The sequence below is a fragment of the Danio rerio genome, chromosome 10 (assembly GCF_049306965.1).
Source record: "Danio rerio strain Tuebingen ecotype United States chromosome 10, GRCz12tu, whole genome shotgun sequence".
Lineage (NCBI taxonomy): Eukaryota > Metazoa > Chordata > Actinopteri > Cypriniformes > Danionidae > Danio > Danio rerio.
The window spans coordinates 4,011,654-4,032,774 of NC_133185.1; the positions used below are offsets into that span (position 1 = coordinate 4,011,654).

The 21,121-nt window shown below is 37.4% G+C and overlaps 1 protein-coding gene across 2 annotated transcripts in view; it reads left to right on the plus strand.

Annotated features, from left to right (window-relative positions):
- Positions 1–1,119: 1,119 nt before the first annotated feature.
- The window catches only part of ttc28 (tetratricopeptide repeat domain 28), a 501,039-nt gene continuing 481,037 nt past the window's right edge, over positions 1,120–21,121 (plus strand). For both annotated transcript variants that reach the window (XM_073914331.1, XM_073914332.1), the window contains exons 1-2: positions 1,120–1,391; positions 16,485–16,772. In XM_073914331.1, coding sequence (XP_073770432.1) covers positions 1,362–1,391; positions 16,485–16,772 — 318 coding nt within the window. In that variant the 5' untranslated portion in view covers positions 1,120–1,361. The remainder of the gene's footprint in view (positions 1,392–16,484; positions 16,773–21,121) is intronic.

The window sequence follows — 21,121 nt, forward strand, 5'->3', positions numbered from 1 at the left end:
AAAGGTTCACAAAGTTTGTATACTGTATTGTCTTTTGTACATGTATATGTAGGCTATGTAGCCAATATCAACTGCAAGTCATGAAAGTCATCAAAGTTTGTTAAAGTACAGTGCATTTTACCATTTCCACACTCTCAAGATCCAATTGACGTGCTTGAGAATTAATTCATGCTAGCCTAGAGCAAGTACAAACTTTAGAGAGCAACATTGGACATCACAAAATTATTTTCATACCTCAATATTTAATGTACCTTTTATATTTTTCATCTGAGGTAAATTTTTCCCGCTTCTGTTCTCGATGTAGAGCGGGATGTAATTGCGCATGCGCAGAAGAAAATTGCCTTAAACATCACTTTTAGTTTTCTCCTGCGCATGCGCAATTACATCCCGCTCTACATAGAGAATCAGCGGGAAGATTTGGTTAAAAAGATATAAAAGGGGCGCGAAATGTTAAGGTATGTATATAAGTTTATTGTCCTGTCTCTCTAAGTTTGTACTTTCTCTGGGCTAAATTTTAGCATGAATTAAATCTCAAGTGCTTCAATTTTATATTTAAAGTGGGGGAAATGGTAAAAATACACATATTAACAAATGCCTTTCATGATATGCAGTTGATATTGTCTACATACACATAAACAACAAAGGTACAACTTTGCAGACTTTTTAGGCACATTACCATAGTTAAAATAAAATACATTAAAAAAACAGACCAAAATAAGACGTTTAGTTTTTATTTAAACAGATCTACAGGTTATTTACACATTTACATACATTTACAACATTCTTACTGCATGTATTCACGTGTAGCCAATATCAACTGCAAATCAGTCAATGTAATAATAATAATAATAATAACATTAATAATAATAATAATAATAATAATAATAATAATAATAATAATAGCATTTCAGTTATTTTTCATTTCATGTAATGTTCGACCTTTTTTTTAAAGTTTGTAACTATTTAGTTGCACAATAATTCGCTTAATAAAAGTTATAAAAGATGCTTGTCTGTGAAGTACCTATATGGTCCACTTCTAGTAACTAGTCACTGTAGGTAACTTAACTCCCGTCTGATGTCATAAATAGTAACTGAAGCCCTGAACTACTGAAACCATCTGAACCGCCTATACCGGGAGGAGAGAGAAGAAAAACATGGCGAACTTTCCTCTGGAATAACTGTTTTCAGGGGAGCAGCTGAGCGATTCTGCAAGCCCTGTGCATCAACCAACTTATGCATCAACACAAACTGACTCTGAGGACGGTTTAGTCGGGGAAACGAGGCTATTTCTCATGGATTCGGAGCGTGTGAAGTATCATGGGATGGAAGTTTGAAACGGTTGAATAGTAAAGTAGGACAGGATGGAGAAACAAGGAGCGAGACGCGAAAAGGTAAATAAACGCACAACTTCAGTGAAACGTGAGACTGTGTTGTGTAACAATGTGATGTAAAACTGGATGTATTATTGCGGTGTACTTTCATTAAGACTGGCTTTCCTGTTGGCGTGCTCCAAAGTGCAGTAGCAAAGCCACATACACTGAAAACAGAAAGTCAGATTTGACATGCCTTCAGTTTTATACATTTTTCCCATGGCTCTTTTTTAACATTATGCAACTTTATATTTTAGATTAACTCGTCATTTTTGTTACTAATAGAGTTACCAGTCTGTGTTTGCTTAAAAAGACTACATTGTCAGTTGGTTTTTACAGGTAAACAAACAGTACTGACGTTTCATATCAATAGAGGAACTGACAGTTTTGACAGTCGTCATCATGATGACATTCATCATCCATATCAGACCTGACTAGATGTTTTGAGATATGGTGTGCTCAACAGAGGTTGCAGGTTTGATATATCATGGACACTCGCGAAGTTTAATGAACATAATTAGCTTATTGTTTAGTGTAATTGGTTTGGTGGATATTCCTAGGCAAGTGGCAGAGTTAGTCCTGTAGCAGATTTAGTCAGTGGTCATTTCTGTCAAAAAGTATTACTTTTTGCATCATTTTACAAGGTGTGTATATAGTCAGATCAAGCTTAAACCAGCCTAGGCTGGTTGGTTGGTTTTAGCTGGTCAACCAGGCTGGTTTTAGAGGGGTTTTGGCCATTTCCAGGCTGGTTTCCAGCCATTTCCAGCCTGGTCTTAGCTGGTCAGGCTGGGAGATGACCAGCTAAAACCAGCTTGACCAGCCTAGCCAGGCTGGGAGCCCAGCCAAAACCAGCTATGTCCAGCTTAAACCAGGCTGTCAAGCTGGTTTTAGCTGGATTTAGCTGGTCATTTTCCAGCCTGACCAGCTAAGACCAGGCTGGAAATGGCTGGAAGCCAGCCTGGAAATGGCCAAAACCCCTCTAAAACCAGCCTGGTTGACCAGCTAAAACCAGCCAACCAGCCTAGGCTGGTTTAAGCTGGATTTTTCAGCAGTAATAATAATTATAATTCCTTACATTTATAGTGTGATTTTCTGGACTCTACAGGGCTCGAAATTAACCTTTTTGCTTGGTAGAACCGGTGCTCCTAACTTTAAACATTTAGGCGCATCAGCCAAAATTTAGTCGCACTTATAAGCGCTGTTACTACAAGTTTTATGCAAACATATTTATTGCATTTGAAATCAACACAAAAAAAAGTAAAAAAAAAAAAAAAAAAAAAAAAAAAAAAAAAAWTATATATATATATATATATATATATATATATATATATATATATATATATATATATATATATATACAAGAGTGAGGAAAATATATCTCAACAAAATCCCGTTATCACAAGAAAATAGATTTTTATAACATAACTGAGTGACCAAAAGATACACGGTGCGCTCACTGGCCCTGCACACACTGCTTGACATGAATGAATCTGTTAACGGTATAACTGTGCTGTTCTCACGGGTGCTGTCTGATATTGCACTAATGTTTTTGACATATACTGTACCTTATTATATGCATACGTCATGTTAATAGCAATACTTTTCATGAGTAGCAATATTAGTTTAGTCAGTGTAAGCTCGTTTGCGATGGTGTACGTGGTGTTAAATTTGACATATAGCTGCCACTTGCACGGCGGACAGCATCTGGCGATTATATAAAGGATTAAACTGAAGCTCTCGTGCTAGATTTGGCACGCAGTTACCTGAAAATTCCATCCCACAGACTTTTCGTAGCGGACTTAAAGCCAACGGAAGTCTTTTATCCACTCTTCGAAAAGTGTAGATGGTGGATAAACATTCAGCACATAATCACTAATAAGATGTGTCATTATTTGTAACTTTCGTTATCTTCATTCTCATCTTCAGCGCTTTACAATTGTTCACGGTAGTAGCTCTCTGTCATCCCAAGCCAGAAGGCATTGACTGAGTGATTGACAGCTGATATTTCAGTGCTAGAGCAGTGGTGGGCCAATAAGAAGAGCGCGAAGGCGGGGCAAGCATTACGGACTTAGCTTTGTTTACTGCAGCAAGTTGACATGACAACTGTTTTAAAACATTCCTGAGTGATGCATTTCGCGTTTCAAGTGCAGAGATGCTTTCTGCGTGAATGTCTCCCAAATCCGCACGTGTTGAACATTTTGCAGTAAAGACTGGTCGCACACAACAAAGTGCTCCCAAATATATTTTGAGGTCGCATAGGTAAAATTTCGGGCGCATATGTGACCAAAATGGTCGCAATTTCGAGCCCTGGACTTTAAGTGCTTTTACACATTTTTTTGGGAATCTCCTCATTTACCACCAGTGTGCAGAATCCACCTAGATGACATGACTGCAGACCGCATGCCAGCTGATTGATGGACAGGAGACTGAGTGATAAATAGGGTTGGGTCGACAGACCATGCTATCATCCATCGCCGATGACTGATAGACATCACGATGCTCAGCAGGCATCGCAATCCTCCACCTTGCCCCCTTGGCAGCGGCAACCTGCTCGCTAAAAAAACACACTTAGGTCCTGTTTACACGAATACGTCTTAGTTTTAAAATGTCATTTTAAAAGGAAAACGATCCACGTTCACACTGGCGTTTTATCTAATATTTCTGAAAAGATCTCTCCGTCTATACTATGACGCTGAAAACGTATATCACGTGACCACACACACACACACACAAACTCTGTCATGCGCTGCAGCATCTGAGCTCCAGCAGTCAGCCCAGAGAGCAGTGCACGTCAGACAGTTTATCAAGAATTTACTGATGGATTACGTCTCATTATAGCTAATAAATGTGATATTTAATTAATCTTGTCTGTATTTAACGACTCTTCTGTCTTTTGAATCTATCAGGTAATGTGTCACAGCATCAGTACACTGCTTCAATCTTTCGCTTTCACGCTTGTACTTAGTACTGTATGCGAAAACCTCTGCTGGTTGGTTGCTGTTGGTTGTACACCTTTTTTACTAACCAAGTTTGTCAACGCCATTAGCCCCTTTTACACAGTGATATTGGTAAATATCCGGAAAATTTACGGAACGACTTTACCGGTAGATTTAAAAAAGTGCTGTTCACACAGGCGAGTACGTTATGGAATTTTTCCGGAAAAGAGCATTCACACATCCATTCCAAAATACCGGTAAATTCTGACATCATTAACCAGAAATGAGCTCTAGACGGCTGCGCTTGCATTAGTAAACAATTTACTACATTACAAACTCTGTGCATGGATCAGTGTTGTGAACAACTTCGATGAAAACATATAGAGAAACACTTTCGCATGTTGAGATGTTCATGATGTGTGTGTGTGTGTGTGTGCTGGCTCACCAGCTGCTTCATGGGCACACGCGACGCAGAGCTTGAAGGTAAACAAACAACGGCTTATCATAAGCATATTATCCATAATTATTAACACCGTTCGCATTAAGAAAAAACATATAAATGTTATCTAACTAACAACTAGCAGCTAAAGGTGTCTTGAAAAATATTCAAAGGCTTTAATTCTCATAAACCGCGCGGACATGAATGCGTCTGACTGTTCTGATTGGCTGAAGTAGACGTCTCACGTCAGCACGTTCGTGCACGCGCTCTTTCCGGCAATCTTCCTTCTGCATTCACACAGCGCAGCATTCTGGCAAATTACCGGTAATGTTACAACTTCTCTTTCCGAAAAATTGCCAGAACGAATTTACCGGTATTTTCAAAAAGAGCCTGTTCACACATACATCCTTTCCGGAAAATTGCCGGTAATTTTCCTGGAAAGGTCTGTATGTGTGAAAGGGGCTATTATAGCGACACCGATCACTCTGCCTATTCATGCCAAAGAACTGCAGAAAAAGTGACTGACAGGTGGCAATTTGTGTGTTACTTATATTTATTTATTTATGATTTGGTTATGGGTAAAACAAAAACCATGCGCGTCATGTAGTTGAAATGGTAGTCTACAAATAATTAATTTGTTTTGAATTAATGAATTATTCATAAATAATAAATTCACCGTCACCTACTATTGCGATGCCATCGTCCATCGCGTTGTTTGACATTAGACATCGTACGATGCCAAATTGGTCAAACCCTATTTTTGTCAGTGACATTTCATAGTGTGTATACAGTTGAAGTTGATTAGCCCTCCTGTTTGTTTTTTTTCTAATATTTCCCAAGTGTTGTTTTACAGAACAAGGGATTTTTTACTGTATTTCCTATAATATTTTTTTCAAGTATTCACCTAATTAACCTAGTTGAGCCTTTAAATGTCACTATAAGCTGAATACTAGTGTCTTAAAAAATATCTAATCAAATATTATTTACTGTCATCATGGCAAGGATAAATAAAATCAGTTATTACAAATGAGTTAATAAATTTATTATATTTAGAAATATAATCTTCAGAAATTGAGGGCAAATATATAGGGGGGGTCTAATACTTCTGACTCCAACTGTGTACTGTAGCCTATAGTAAATGAATGTGTTTAGACAGCAGGTGCTGAAAAGTTACATCACACGTCATCCAGGCAAACCTCCGTAGTGGTCATTCCCTGCAGACCATGACGTGTTTTGTGGTGTTTTCAGACTCCACAGATGTTAGCGGGTGCACCTGTGTTTTCTTTGAACTCAGACTGCGGGAATGTGGAGAAAATCTCTAAATGAATAAGTCAAGGGGGATGTTTCAGGGGGCAGCAGATGGCCACACACTCATCTGAGTGCATCGTGCTGTTTTCAAACAAACCAGGCTGAATGAAATATTTAGCAGCAGTCGTCAACCATGACTAGCGACAGAAATCAAAGATAAACTGGAAAGGGGGCGGTATATGATGCAGTAATCGTTTATCCCGATTAATGGTTTTTCATAATCGTTAGAAGCCAAAATCGATTTTTCGATTAATTGCACAGCTCTAGTGCTGGCTGAAAGTCTCTTCACAGTCCAATAGTAATGATTAAAGTAAATGATCTAAATGTGATTATATGTATTTTTAAATTCTGGGTAAGGCATAAAAATTTTAATTTTTAATCCAATTAAATATTGTCGGGCCGACATCTCCCAATTCCGATAAGTAGCTCAAACTGTCTGTCAGCAAATGTAGATTTGGACGTCGGCGCATATGTTCACGCAGATCCTGAATGAAATATTTAGCAGTCATCAACTATGACTAGCGACAGAAATCAAAGAAAGCTACCATGCCCACAGTCATATGCGATGTTTATGAAATTCCGTTCTTGCTTTATAGAATACAAGGAAGTGCCTAATGCATCCTGATTGCAGAAATACGACACGTTAGAGAATATTTGCCAAAAATATGTGGTGAAAGTCCAGTTGTTTTTCTGTTTTTCATCAATAGTCAGATGCTACATGAACCAGTGCATGAATAATTATGTTTATCATACAAGAAAATAAACAGATGTCCCTAAAATCAAACATAGAAATGCATTAATTTCAAAACTTTGTTGTGTTTGACGCTAACCATGTCTGGCCTTGTTGCAAGTGAATGTTTGTTTATTATTTGACTTGGTTTTAGACTGTAAAAATGTTATTGAGGGGAATATTTTATGATACAAATCTTTATTTCATTTAATGTTACATGTTTACGTTCTGTAATTTTAGCAGTGTTGGCCAAAATGATTGGAACACTAGTATTTTCACCAACTAAAATTGGTTTAAGTCAGTTATTTCTGCCTTGTGTAAGTAGAAAATATCAGTTTACATTAACCCTCTCAAGGTAGGTGTTGCTGATTTGCAACAGTTAAAAATGAACTACCTTATTTCTCCAGAGACATATTTTAGGATTTTTTTTTCACTCAGAAGTACACTGCAAGACTTGGTTCTCTATTAGCAACAAACAGTTACAAAAGACAATTTTTTTTTTTTTCTTGGAGTACCACATGACAAAGTGACATAGAAACATGACCTACTCAATGAGGATTTGAGATATTGGATTTTTATCCCATATTGTTTTTGTTGTTGTTCTGCCACTGAAAAGCAATTTGTTAAATTGTTTGAAAAGTTGTATATAAAAAGTTATTGTTCATATCATATTCAGTCGTTAGTGTCTAATTACCACACTGGGCCAATGTTGCAAATCTGCAACATCCTAGAACGTCTTGCATGTCAAGGTCTCTCTAAAAAAAAGTCAGGATTCTATTGTACTACCACATATGATAATTTTCCCCAAATATCAGATTTAGTTTCTAAAACTTAATTTGAGCCTGAGAGGGTTAAAAAACTTTTTTTGGATATGACTTTTATCGTTTAAGACATGCGAGAGACAATGTTAGGCTGTTTGTCCTGGTCTGAGCTGCATTTTTACCAGTGTTGTTAGCAATATTGTTAGATCATTGTCAGATTGTCGATGCAATTGCTAATGGTGCAAAGTTCCATTATGCAACTCCTTCTGGAAAAGACTTCAGTTTTTGTTTTTAGCATGATAATATTCAAGTAATTGCAGTAACATCCTATTTGGAGACACAAAACAGCTGATGAAACACGGACAGTCATAAAATGGCCTCCACAGGGTCCAGATTTAAATATTATAGAGGCTGTATAAGATCACCTGGACAGAAAAAGAATGAAGAATGAAGCCTGATATTACACATCACATTATTTCAGAAATTCTCCGGACAATTAGAACGAAACAGTGCCAAGGGAAGCCATATTACTGTCAACAGAATTTCAAGGCTTAGCGAGGAAACATTGTGCTGTTGTTGTGTTTTTTGTACATATTTCCTACATTTTCTAGTGGTGTAAGGGATCACAAATCTCACGGTGTGGATCACATTATGGTTTTTTAGTTTTTTAGATCAGACCATTTTTTTAGATCAGCCAAAAAGGCGAGGAGACAAATGAAATTTGCTTTCCATTTATTACAAAAGCAGCGCTGCACTTTTGGATTTAGCAAACATAACTTAGAAGCTGTAATTTTATTAAAAATAAAATGAAGAAATAATCAGCTGAAAAAAAATAAATTATAAAATATTTAGTGCTGTGAATAATATTTAGTGCTGTGAATAATTCACTGTTACTACTACTGTTTTGCTAAATGTAGAGATCTAACATTATCAACTATCATTTGTACAACCCATATTTGCTTTAGTCTCGTTTTCAATAAATGATTCAGCTGTTCACTCATGAAACTCCACGTTTCATTGCTAGATGATTATTTATGAAGAATTATGCAGTGGCATATTTTTGATGGCTGGTTGTTGGTTAAATAATGTAATTGCTGCCTACAACTTTCCTTTTTGAGCGTCATTAAATGCGTATGACGGTGATTTTATTCTTTACCATAAACATCAGTGGTTTTATCTAAACTTTAAACTGTTATCCCAGTACTTTTGTGTTATTTGACTGTTTGTAACTTCATTACTAACTCAAAAGCCTAAAGACTCAGAGCTCTATTTTGACGATCCATGCGCAAAACGTAGGGTGCAAAAGCATTCAGGGCATGTCCAAATTCACTTTTGCTATTTTAAGGACAGAAAAATCTGCTTTGCGCCGTGGCGCATGGTCTAACAGGGTTGAGCTTATTCCCTTAATGAGTTATAGGTGTGTTTTCAGAACAAACCAGTCAGAGTCTCATCTCCCGTTCCCTTTAAGAGTCAGTTGCGTCGCGCCATAGCGCATTTGCTATTTACATGACGGACTTTGTAAGTGTAAAAACTGAGCGTTTCACTAGCAAGAAAACAGTTAAACAGAGCATCTACAGCGCGAGATTGAGAGATGAGCCTCCTCATTCTTTACTTTCACTTTCACTCTCTTGGACAGGGAAACGTGTTGTACACACAGACATCCATTAGCCTACTTAATTAATTTAGTATATTAAGCTCAAAGACTTGTTTAAAACTATTTCTAAATTCAGTTCTAATTTCCAGCAAACAAATAAATTAACAATAATAATGAAGTGTGCTCAAAAACACATTAGTTATTTCCAAATACACATGCTGTGCCCCATATAGTCCAAAACCTGACAAGTGGGCAAATCTAAGCTTGATTTTAATAAAACAAATATAAATATGCAGATAATAAATAATACTGCTAATAATAATAACATTATACAAACGCAAATTGTCATGAATAAACTAAAAAAAGGCCCCCGAGATGAAGAAGGCATGGAGGCGGTGGTTTTTATATTTATGTAGGCTAGAAAATAATAATTTTTGTAATTTTTTAATCCTTTAATTCTTTTTCATCTGTAAAGATATTTGCGTATTGCTGTACATCTTGTGTGTATTAAGCAATGTTTAAGCGAGGCGCACAACTAACGCGCTCTGCGCTGGACTTTAGACCTGCTTTGACCTGGTCTATTGAGCGGTCTATTTTAGTTTCTCAAAATAACAACGCGCCAGCAATGTGCCTTAACACGCCTCCTTTTTTAGACCATGATGCCTATGGGCTAACATATGAGCACAAATGCATTTGCTATTTAAACAGCGTGGCGCAAAACGTCAAAACGACTCTTGCGCCGAGCTGAAACTAGCAAACAACAATTGCATCGCGCTTGCGCCACATTACGCCAGGTGTATGATAGGGCCCCTTAATTTCTTTATTTTTTTACAGATTTGAATGCAGCGATTGGAATGATTAATAAACATATGCAAATCACCATCGTTTATAATTCATGTTGCGTGGGTGTTAATATCTCGATCTTTCAATGATTAATTGTGGAGCTTACACTGAATGCATTCATGCAGGCTAAACCAGCAGTGACAGAAAACAACTTTAATAACCTAAGAATCCCACCACATCCCGAATAACCCACCACAACTTCTTCCATCATCATTATATTTTACAGGAAAGCCTAAATGGTTGACGTGAGAAGCGATCTTTCTGTGATTGTAATAAGTTTCGGATTAATCTACCAGTAAAAAAGGTATTCATCAAGGGGTCATGCGTGTTCCGAACTTCGGATTTTGATCCGTACTTATCTCGAACCAACCATGATCCGTTACACTCCTAATATTTCAGTTTGTTTTAAATAAAGAGACTAACTGATTTTATATTGTGCAAAAGTCTTCATTGTTTTAATACCTAAATGCATAAAAATCGATAATAAAAAAAGAGCGTTTAGTACTTTTATTTTGATATCTACTCAAGTACTGCACTTGATTTGTGTATAGTGTCCAGCATTGGCAATCTAATGCAACGTTTGGCAGTGATGTTTTACTTTCTAACCAGCGTTATGGGGTCAGTCAGTGTTGAGAATTTCGTGAGATGTTTAGACGTTTGGAAATGTTTTGGGTAGAGGAGAAGGATTAAGACAGCTGTTGGACAGACAGATAGTGTGAAGTTGAGCTAACGCCCCACAGGCCCTTCAGAGCGGGCATCCACATCTCCATTGGCCTGATGCCTGCCAGAGGAGAGGCTTGTTTTCATTTTGACAGGAATGCGCCTCAGCCCCCTGACCTGCTCCAGACAGAGGGTGGGATCAAGAGCGGCCAGACAGACATGGCAGCAATGAGACAGGGATCATCCAATGTTTGGTGCATCAAACTAGTGGTGAATCTTATGAAAACATTTCCAAGTCACATTTTACTCACTTTTCTTGGCTATAGTCCCTCATTTATCAGGGGTTTCCACAGTGGAATGAATCGCAAATTACTTTTATGAGTACAGATTTGGTGCCATCTTGACGTTTTTGTAATGTAATGTTATATAGCGCATTTATTGCGTATGGCCATACACCCAAAGCGCTTCACAATCATTAGGGGGGTCTCTCCACACCACCACCAGTGTGCAGCATCCACTTGGATGATGCAATGGCAGCCACAGGACAATGGCGCCAGTGCGCTCACCACACACCAACTATTGGGAGACAGTGATAGAACCAATTCTGTGGATGGGGATGATTGGGAGGCCATGATCGTAAGGGCCAGGACACCGGGGTTACACCCATACTCTTTACGAGAGTCAAGACCTTGGTTTAACATCTCATCCGAAAGATGGCGCCCACTGACAGTATAGTGTCCCCTTCACTTTTAAGTGGGACATTAGGACTCACACAGACTACAGGTTGAGCGCCCCCTGCTGGCTTCTCTTACACCACTTCCAACAGCAACCTAGTTTTCCCATGTGGCCTCCCATCCAGGTACTGACCAGGCTCAGCCCTGCTTAGCTTTAGAGAGTAACCGTTCTTGTTCTGCAGGGTGATATGGCTGTGGCATGTGGTTTTTGGGCCGTTTGGTCTCTAATAGGATTAATCCCTATCCACAAATTGCTGTATTATGTGTGTGGTCAGTTTACAGCTGTTATTTTTGGACTGCTGAAAGACGTTGGAGATGTACATATGTTCCATATGTTGCGCGTGCTCGTGCTAAACAGCATTGCGGGGTCTGTGTTGTCTCAGCTGAAGATGAAGATGACCACGGGCTCCATCTCTGCAACGGTGTTACCTGATTTGTCTGTTCAGCGTTACCTCTTATTATCTGCCCTTATAGACAGCGGCCAACGTAAATAGGGCTAGCGCTGTTATCTGTGTCTGGCTGTAGATGGGCTGGGTGGAGTGTGCCAGACTTTCCTGAATCTTCTAAACAACTGGACGTGTTCAAAGTACAGCAGGGGACTAAATAATAAAATCGGAATTCATTATGTAAAAAAAAACAACTAAATTTAATTGTGAAGGTTGTGTCATTTGTGGTCATTCGTTTTATTTTTTACATTAGAAAGTGTTCTGTTTAGTTCTGGGGAAAGATGAATCGTGATTAATTGCGAATTCAAAATAAATGTTTGTTTTTACAATAAATGTGTGTGTTATATACACTACCTGACAAAAGTCTTGTTGTCTATCCAAGTTTTAGTAACAACAAATAATAACTTGACTTCTAGTTGATAATTTGGTATAAGAAGTGGCTTAGATGAAAGGCAAAGGCCTCTAGATTACACTTATTATACCAAAATAAAATATGATCATGCCTTGATTTTGAGTTATTTAATTAGGACAGTAAGGTCTGACTTTGCTTAGACAAAAGTTTTGTCGCTTAATAGAAATAATGTCCAGTATAGAATATAAAGTCCTGCTGCAGTGGAGACAGAATGATTATTGTGTCTGACTCCATCATGAGCTTGGAGGACTGCATCCATACATCTCTGCACTGACTCAAATCACTGATTAATAAAGTCATCTGGAATGGCAAAGAAAGCGTTCATGCAGGACTCCCAGAGTTCATCAAGATTCTTTGGAATAATCTTCAATGCCTCCTTCATCTTACCCCAGACATGCTTAATAATGTTCATGTCTGGTGACTGGGCTGGCCAATCCTGGAGCACCTTGACCTTCTTTGCTTTCAGGAGCTTTGATGTGGAGGCTGAAGAATGAGAAGGAGCGCTGTCCTGCTAAAGAATTCCCCCTCTCCTGTGGTTTGTAATGTAATGGGCAGCACAAATGTCTTGATACCTCAGGCTGTTGATGTTGCCATCCACTCTGCAGATCTCTCGCACGCCAGGTCTTCTGCAGTATTTGTGATGATTGGGATGCAGTTCAACTAATGATTCATGGGAAAAATTTACCTTCTGCCACTTTTCCAATTGATCAGTGATCGGTGACAAGACTTTTGTCATGTAGTGTATGTAAATACGATACACAATCATATATAGAAACAAACATAGAAACATAGAAGATACACATACACACACACACACACATGAATATATATTTGAGTGCTGTCAATCGATTAAAAAAATGAACTAATAATCACACTTTTTTAAAATTAATCTCGATTAATCACATTTCAAATACTGAAACTTTTAATTTTGGCTATTTAAATGTAAAATTAATGTAAACGCAAGACAAAAACTATTTAAATTCAAAATATAATTGTTCATTCTAATTTTTGTTTAACTTGTAACACAGATTTCTTCATGTAAACAACAAACCCACAATAAACCATAAAGATGCTGGCTTGACAGCCATATTTATTACAGAAATGAAAACACAGGCATGTTAATGACATTTGAATTTCAAAACAATCAATGCCAATAAAGAAAAAAAAAAATTAAGAATAGAAGTACAATTGAATACAATTGTACTCATTGTAAAGTTGTATTGTTGATAGTTGAGAACATTAATTATAAAGTAGAAACAATTTTGCTCTGTCCTCCTTTACATTCAGCCAATTGCTAAGACAGTCCAGTCTGTTGACATTATCGGGGGACAATGTGGACCTTTTCTTTTGAATGATGTGAGCTGAGAGTGCAACGTAATATCACGGCAATTCGTAACTTTTTGATTTAGAGGCTACGGACAACGACGTTCAGGCAGGTTTGTTGCTAAGAAGCATGCGCACAGAGACACACACACAACGCGCACAGGACAGGGCAGCCTTTATACTGAAACTTGCCTTCAAAAAGTGCTTCCTTCCTCTTATCCATATTTCTTTACATGTTAAACACACATCGACCACAACAGGAAAAAAAAAAACTGAAACTACGTTAATTGCGTTAGTATTTTTTATGTGTTAAATATTTCAAATTAATCGCATGCGTTAACGCACTAATATTGAAAGCACTAATATATATATATATATATATATATATATATATATATATATATATATATATATATATATATATATATATATATATATATATATATATATATACATATATACATATTTATATACAGTATATATATATAGTATATATATATATATATATATATATATATATATATATATATATATATATATATATATATATATATATATATATATATATATATTTATTTATTTTATGAACAATATCTATATTTGGACTGCTTTTTTTTGCACTCTATTTCTCTGAGACTGATGCGCTGTATTTCCTCCTGTTCATTTTTTCTTTCTCTCCTTTACTTATACTGTCGTTCTAGCGCTGCATCTCCTCCTTTTGGCCTTTCTGGAAGTAATTATCCCACTGTGCTATCCCAGAATTCCTGCAGAAAGGAAGAGGGGTGTGTCCTGTGTTTCGAGATTACAGGCCGGAGTCACTTGCTTTGCCTGCCGTTTTTACTTTCTCTCTCTCTCCGTCTCTCCATCCCCTCCCTGTTTTTTTCCCCTGTCGCTCTTGGGAATTCTCCAGATGTGAAGCTCTTAGGTGGCCGGCCATAAATTTGCTGCATTCTCTAAAGTCAGCAGGAGCCACTGGTGTGTGTCTCCCCGAGGAAACCACCTCACAGCCAAAACAATGAGTCTGGCCTGATATTGCGTGCAGGCGTATGTAACTGAAGGCTTGGGAATATGCAATATTAATTAGAAAGTAATAACGTGAGCTTAATCACTTGATAGCATTAACCATTTAGACCCATCTGACTGTCTGTTCTTTTTCTAATATTTCCCATATGATGTTTAACAGAACAAGATTTTTTCACAGTATTTTCTATAATTTTTTTTTCTGTAGAAAGTCTTATTTGTTTTATTTCGGCTAGAATAAAAACAGTTGAAATTTTTTTAAAACCATTTTAAATGCAATGAATTTTAAATGTCATTTTAAGCTGAATACTTGTGTCTTGACAAATATCTTGTCAAAAATGATGTGCTGTCATCATGGCAAAGATAAATGAACTCAGTTATTAAAAATGAATCATTAAAATTGTTATGTTTAAAAATGTGTTGAAGGAATCTTTGTGGAAAAAAATCTACAGGGGCGGTAATATTTCTGACTTCACCTGTATACTGTACAGTGAATAACCGTAAATTGACTTTTCCAGAAATCCCTGCATGACAATTCACCTTATATTCTTTTTTGTTGACATTACTTCGTTCTTTTAGTTAATTTTTTTTTCTGAAAAGTGCTTAGATTTTGGATAGAGTGATCGAAAATGTAATTGCATTCACAATACTTTATCTTTAAAAATAAAATAATAATAAAAAATAGAATAAAAATAAAATAACAATAACAATAAAACACAATAGAATAAAAATAAAGTAAAATAGAACAAAACATAAAATAAAATAATGAAAGAAAATAACAATAAAAAAATTAAAATAAAAAAAGAAAAGAAAAAAGAAAAGAAAAGAAAATAGAACAAAATAAAATTAAATTAAAACTAAAAAAATAGAATCAAATAAAAAACAAAAATACAAATAGACTAAAATGAAAATAAAATAAAAAATAAAATAAAATAAAAATTAAATAATAAAAAAATAATTGACCAAAATAAAAATACTAATAAAAATGAATAAAATAAAAATAAAATAGATTAAATATAGTATACAAAATTAATAAAATAAATAAATAAATAAAAAATATAAATTTTATTCTAAAATATGAACTTCCATAGCATTTAATATTCCTGCTATGAAAATAAGTGATTAAAGTTTTCAACAGTACAGTAAACTTACATTTTTAGGTAAACAACACCTTAAAGCATGTTCATTTGTAGTGCTCTTGCATTTCTGTAGTGATGTATGCTGTTGTGATATTTTTCATGGCCTTGTTTCATGGCCTGTTCTTCAGCCTTGTACTCTTGAGTTTTTTGTGTGTTTTTTCAAGAGTTTCCTTGGTACTCTCAAGGAGATTAAGAAGAAAGGTTTGTTCTGCGATCGCTTTGTGCTTGCCCCTGCCAATATAATCCCAAAACCCCGCAAAGCTGCTTAGCTACACGTCAAACACAACAGATGTAAGCATACAAATACATCAGAGGTGAACTGAACGGAACATGAGTCAGCATCCCTCTTATTTAAATGGGCCATGTTCTGTTTTTCCTCCTTGAGTCCACTTATAATGTAAATGGAGTTCTTTCGTAACTGTTCATTACGCTTTATCAAAGACGGTTTTTATTGTTGTACCTTGACGGCTTTATACTAATAAGTTGTGTCATGTTTGGGTTGCATTTATTTATAGTTTATTGAAATTTTGTGAGGCGACATCTATCTGTCCGTCTGTCCGTCCATCCATCCATCTGTCTGTCTGTCTGTCTGTCCGTCCGTCCATCCATCCATCCATCCATCCATCCATCCATCCATCCATGTCTGTCTGTCTGTCCGCCTGTCCGTCCGTCCAAGCCAGGTTTCAAATGCCTTTTGTGTTTGGTTTAAGTGTAAGTCCAATTATCTCACAATCCACTAATGCGTCTGATTTGTATTTTTCCTGGTCAGTTTGGCCTGTTTGCGCCACAAGCACTGGGCAGGGCTGTCCACGCCGCATCTGAAGGCCCGGGCCTCAGCAAGGCAGAGTTCATGGAGAAGGTGCGGCAGAGCAATGAGGCCTGCCAGCTGGGAGACTTCCAGACAGCCGTCAAGCTGTATGGCGAAGCACTGCGCGCCGACCCGCAGAACTGCATCCTGTACAGCAACCGCTCGGCCGCCCACCTCAAACTGGGCCAGTACCAGACCGCCCTGGACGACGCTGTCAAAGCCCGCCTGCTCAACCCTAAATGGCCGAAGGTAAGTTTGCGGGTGTGGCTGCATTTCATTGGTTGCAGGTTTACAGAAGACGTCCCTCAAAGCTCAGTTTTTACATTCTGCAGTCTTGTGTTCCAGTTCAAATGTCTACACATTAAAATCAGGATATATTTATTTGAGACTGAGGAAAAGATACACTGCAAAAAAACGCTTCAATACTTGTCTTGTTTTTAGTCCAAATATCTACAAATTAAATCAAGAAACATTTTGTAGACGAGCAAATAAAACTAATTTTCAGAAATAATGAGTAAAAATTAAGCTCTTTAATAATTCTTTTATTAATTTAGCTTAGTCTTTTATATATCAGGGGTCGCCACAGCGAAATGAACCGCCAACTATTCCAGTAGCCTATAGGTTTTATGCTGCAGATTCCCTTCCAGCCACAACCTAGTTCTGGGAAACCATACACACACTCATTCACATACACTCATGCACGACAGCCATTTTAGTTCATTCAATTGGACTGTAGGGGAAACTGGAGCACCTGGAGGAAACCCACACCAACACGGGGAGAACATGCAAACTCCACATAGAAGTGCCAACTGCCAACTTGCTAACCACTGAGCCACCGTGCCACCTTGATTTTCTTTTGACATAACATTACTTTGCTTACCCCTTTGGCAGATTTAAGCAAAAACTCGCTCAAATTTGGCACATATATATTTTTTAAATTTCCTAAGACAATATCGTTTGCCTGTCTAGAAAATGCTTCTTGATGTAATATTTAAATTTAAATATTTGGACAAGAAACAATTAAAAAAATTTAAGTAAAAAAAGCATTTTTTTTTGCAAAATAATAAGTGCATCTTGTTTTATGCTTGAATTAGGTTTATTTTTTAGCCTCCTTTACTTCTTGTTGGAAGCTTGATTTTGCATAATTGATTTTGATCAATTATAGCTTGATTTTGCAACAATGATTTTGCACACACAAACACACACACACACACACACACACACACACACACACACACACACACACACACACACACACACACACACACACACACACACACACACACACACACACACACACACACACACACACACACACACACATCCATCCATACATCTATCCATCCTCCATCCATTCATCCATCCATCCTTCCATCTACCCAAACATACATCCATATATTTAAACATCCATCCATCCATCCATCCATCCATCCATCCATCCGTCCATCAATCCATCCATCCATCCATCCATCCATCCATCCATCCATCACCCAAACATACATTTATATATATATATATATACATACACACACTCATTCATCCATCCATCCATCCATCCACTCATCCATCCATCCATCTATATAAACATCCGTCCATTTGTCCATTCGTCCATCCATCTATCCATCCATCCATCCATCACCCAAACATACATTTATATATATATATATATATACATACACACACTCATTCATCCATCCATCCATCCACTCATCCATCCATCCATCTATATAAACATCCGTCCATTTGTCCATTCGTCCATCCATCTATCCATCCATCCATCCATCACCCAAACATACATTTATATATATATATATACACATACACACACACATCCATCCATCTATCCATCCATCCATCCATCCATCCATCCACCCACCCAAACATACACCCATACATATAAACATCCATCCATACATCCATCCATACGCATACATATATACATACATGCATAAATACATTACAACATCAACATTATGTGTCAAATAACAGTCTAATGTACATAAATGCTGAGAGAAAAAAAAACATAAAATGTGTCATGCAGGGAATTCAGGGAAAGTGAATTCACGGCTGTTTGTTTATATTAAATAATAAACACTTCTATAATAATGAAACTTACTGTTAACCAGAATATGGATTTTTACTGTAGTATTATGGATGTAATTTTGTTTTACCATTGGAATTGCTGATAATTTTTTACTGTGTAATTGTTGATAAACTGGCCCGGCTGGTTAACTGGCTGATATCTGACCGTGTTGAGATTACCAGCATTGGTGGGAACCTCACTGCTTTCCTTTCTTCTCGTATCAATGAATCATTAACATTTTCTGTGATACTTTTGCAGACTTGAGAGCAATTAGTGAACATATTATTTGTCATAATTGACATCGATATCTGTTAAAACCCCCTTTTATTAACGGCAGTCTTACCGCTACAAGGATTAAGCGTTAATCATGATTAATTATAGAACGGATTGCATTAGTTGGACTCATTTTCTGAGATATTTCTGACATATTTCCATGTGCTTACTAGGTGTGTTGAGCTGCTGTTCGGGGGATTTTTATTATTATTAGCTTCTGCAGTCATTGCTAATTAACAATAAACTATCCTGGTTTGGTTATTGGACTCTTGAGGTTATCAGTGGACAGAATATTACTGTCTTAGTTTCTACTTTTGTCAATGAATTATTAACATTTCTGTTATTTTTTGTGTCTTTTATCTTGTTACTCAAGTGTATGATTCATTTGAACTTGTCATCCTGCTGCTACTAGCATTATGTGTTATGCTAACTTAATCATTAAGCAAATGTCATAAGTTAGATTGGTTTGTGAATTAGTTTTGTATGTCTGTTATTATTTTCTAGCTCTGTCATGAATTGTTTGTACTCCTGAAGAGGTTACATACGAAATGTTTGTTAAATGCTTAGGCATGACAAGCTGTTAGCATTAGCATTAGTGAGAATCTCACAGCTTTCCTTTCTTCTTGTGCCAACAAATTATTAACACTTTCTGCTATCCTTTAGTTAACTTGAGTGCAATTAACGGTGCTATTATTTATCATAATTGACATCAATATCTGCCTAAAGCCCTTTTTTGTTTGACTGCAAGTCTTACGGTAGTCTCAGATTAAGCATTTTGTTTGATTAATTACTAAAAGGATTTGATTTGCAGGATTTTTGTCTGGCAAATGTCCATATGTCTCATATTTGAAGAAAGCTGGAAATCAGTATTTGTTTTTATTCCTACGGAAGTCAGCGCTCAGCTTTCGTCAAGATATCTTCTTCAGTGTTCAACAGGACAAATAAACTCATAACCCTGCTAAAATCCAGCTTAAACCAACCTAGGCTCTTTTGGTCGACCAGGTTGGTTTTAGAGGGGTTTTGCCACTTCCAGGCTGGTTTCCAGCCATTTCCAGCCTGGTCTTTGCTGGTCAGGCTGGAAAATGACCAGCTAAATCCAGCTAAAACCAGCTTGACCAGCCTGGTTTAAGCTGGACATAGCTGGTTTTGGCTGGGCTCCCAGCCTGCTAGGCTGGTCAAGCTGGTTAAAGCTGGTCATCTCCCAGCCTAACCAGCTAAGACCAGGCTGCAAATGGCTGGAAACCAGCCTGGAAGTGGCCAAAACCCCTCTAAAACCAGCCTGGTTGACCAGCTAAAACCAGCCAACCAGCCTAGGCTGGTTTAAGCTGGATTTTTCAGCAGGGAAGGGTTTGCAACCACTTAAGGTTACATTTTTTTGGGTGAACTATCCCTTTAACAGCTCTAGTCCTAAGTATTTTGTAATCACCCAAACATGCTGGCTTTACTATGAAGGATATTGCAATGAGCTTTTCTTCCTCATTCATAAAGCGTGGAAGCCTCAGCGCTCTGAGAGAGAGAGAAAAAAAGAAACGTTTTGAGTGGTACTTCGGTTTGGTCTCGCTCTGACCACACAATCCTCTCCTCCCCGGCCCAAAGCACATGTGGCAAAACCCAAACCCAGCAAGGAACGTCAACCTCGACATGCAGGGCTGCTCGTCTTCTGCTTTCTGACTTTTAATTTGCTGCACTGATCCAAAAAGGCGGGACTTTCTCCTTTGGCACACATTAAAGGGCAGAAACATGGGTTCCATTTTACCGAACCAAAATGTGTGAAATTGCTTTCTTTATGAGCAGCGGGCTCCTCTAAGAGGCGGCGGGGAGTGTTTTAACTAACCCACGCCGCAAGTGCAGCACTTGGTACCGCGCTCCGACATCTAGCTGGGGAGGTTTTGTGGGAACGAGCGGACAGTATCAGAGAAGCCGAGCTTCCTTTTGGAACAGAATAGCAGGAAGTAGTGGGTGTGGAGCCGAGCTGCTGTTTTGTTGTGGAAATCCTGGACGGGTTCAACTGCAAACTTGCGCTACGAGGACAATAACTGCAATAACAGTAACATTCCTAACATTTACAGGCCTCTGAAACACTGTGGCTTTGCCCAGTTACACGTTTCTGCCAGAAGAAAGTATGAATAATATAAATAAACAGGGAAATATGAAGTTAGGACTTTCTCTTTATTGTTCAGGGGCCAACGTTTGCCTAATTAATTAATTAATACATTTACATTTAGTCATTTAGCATTTATCC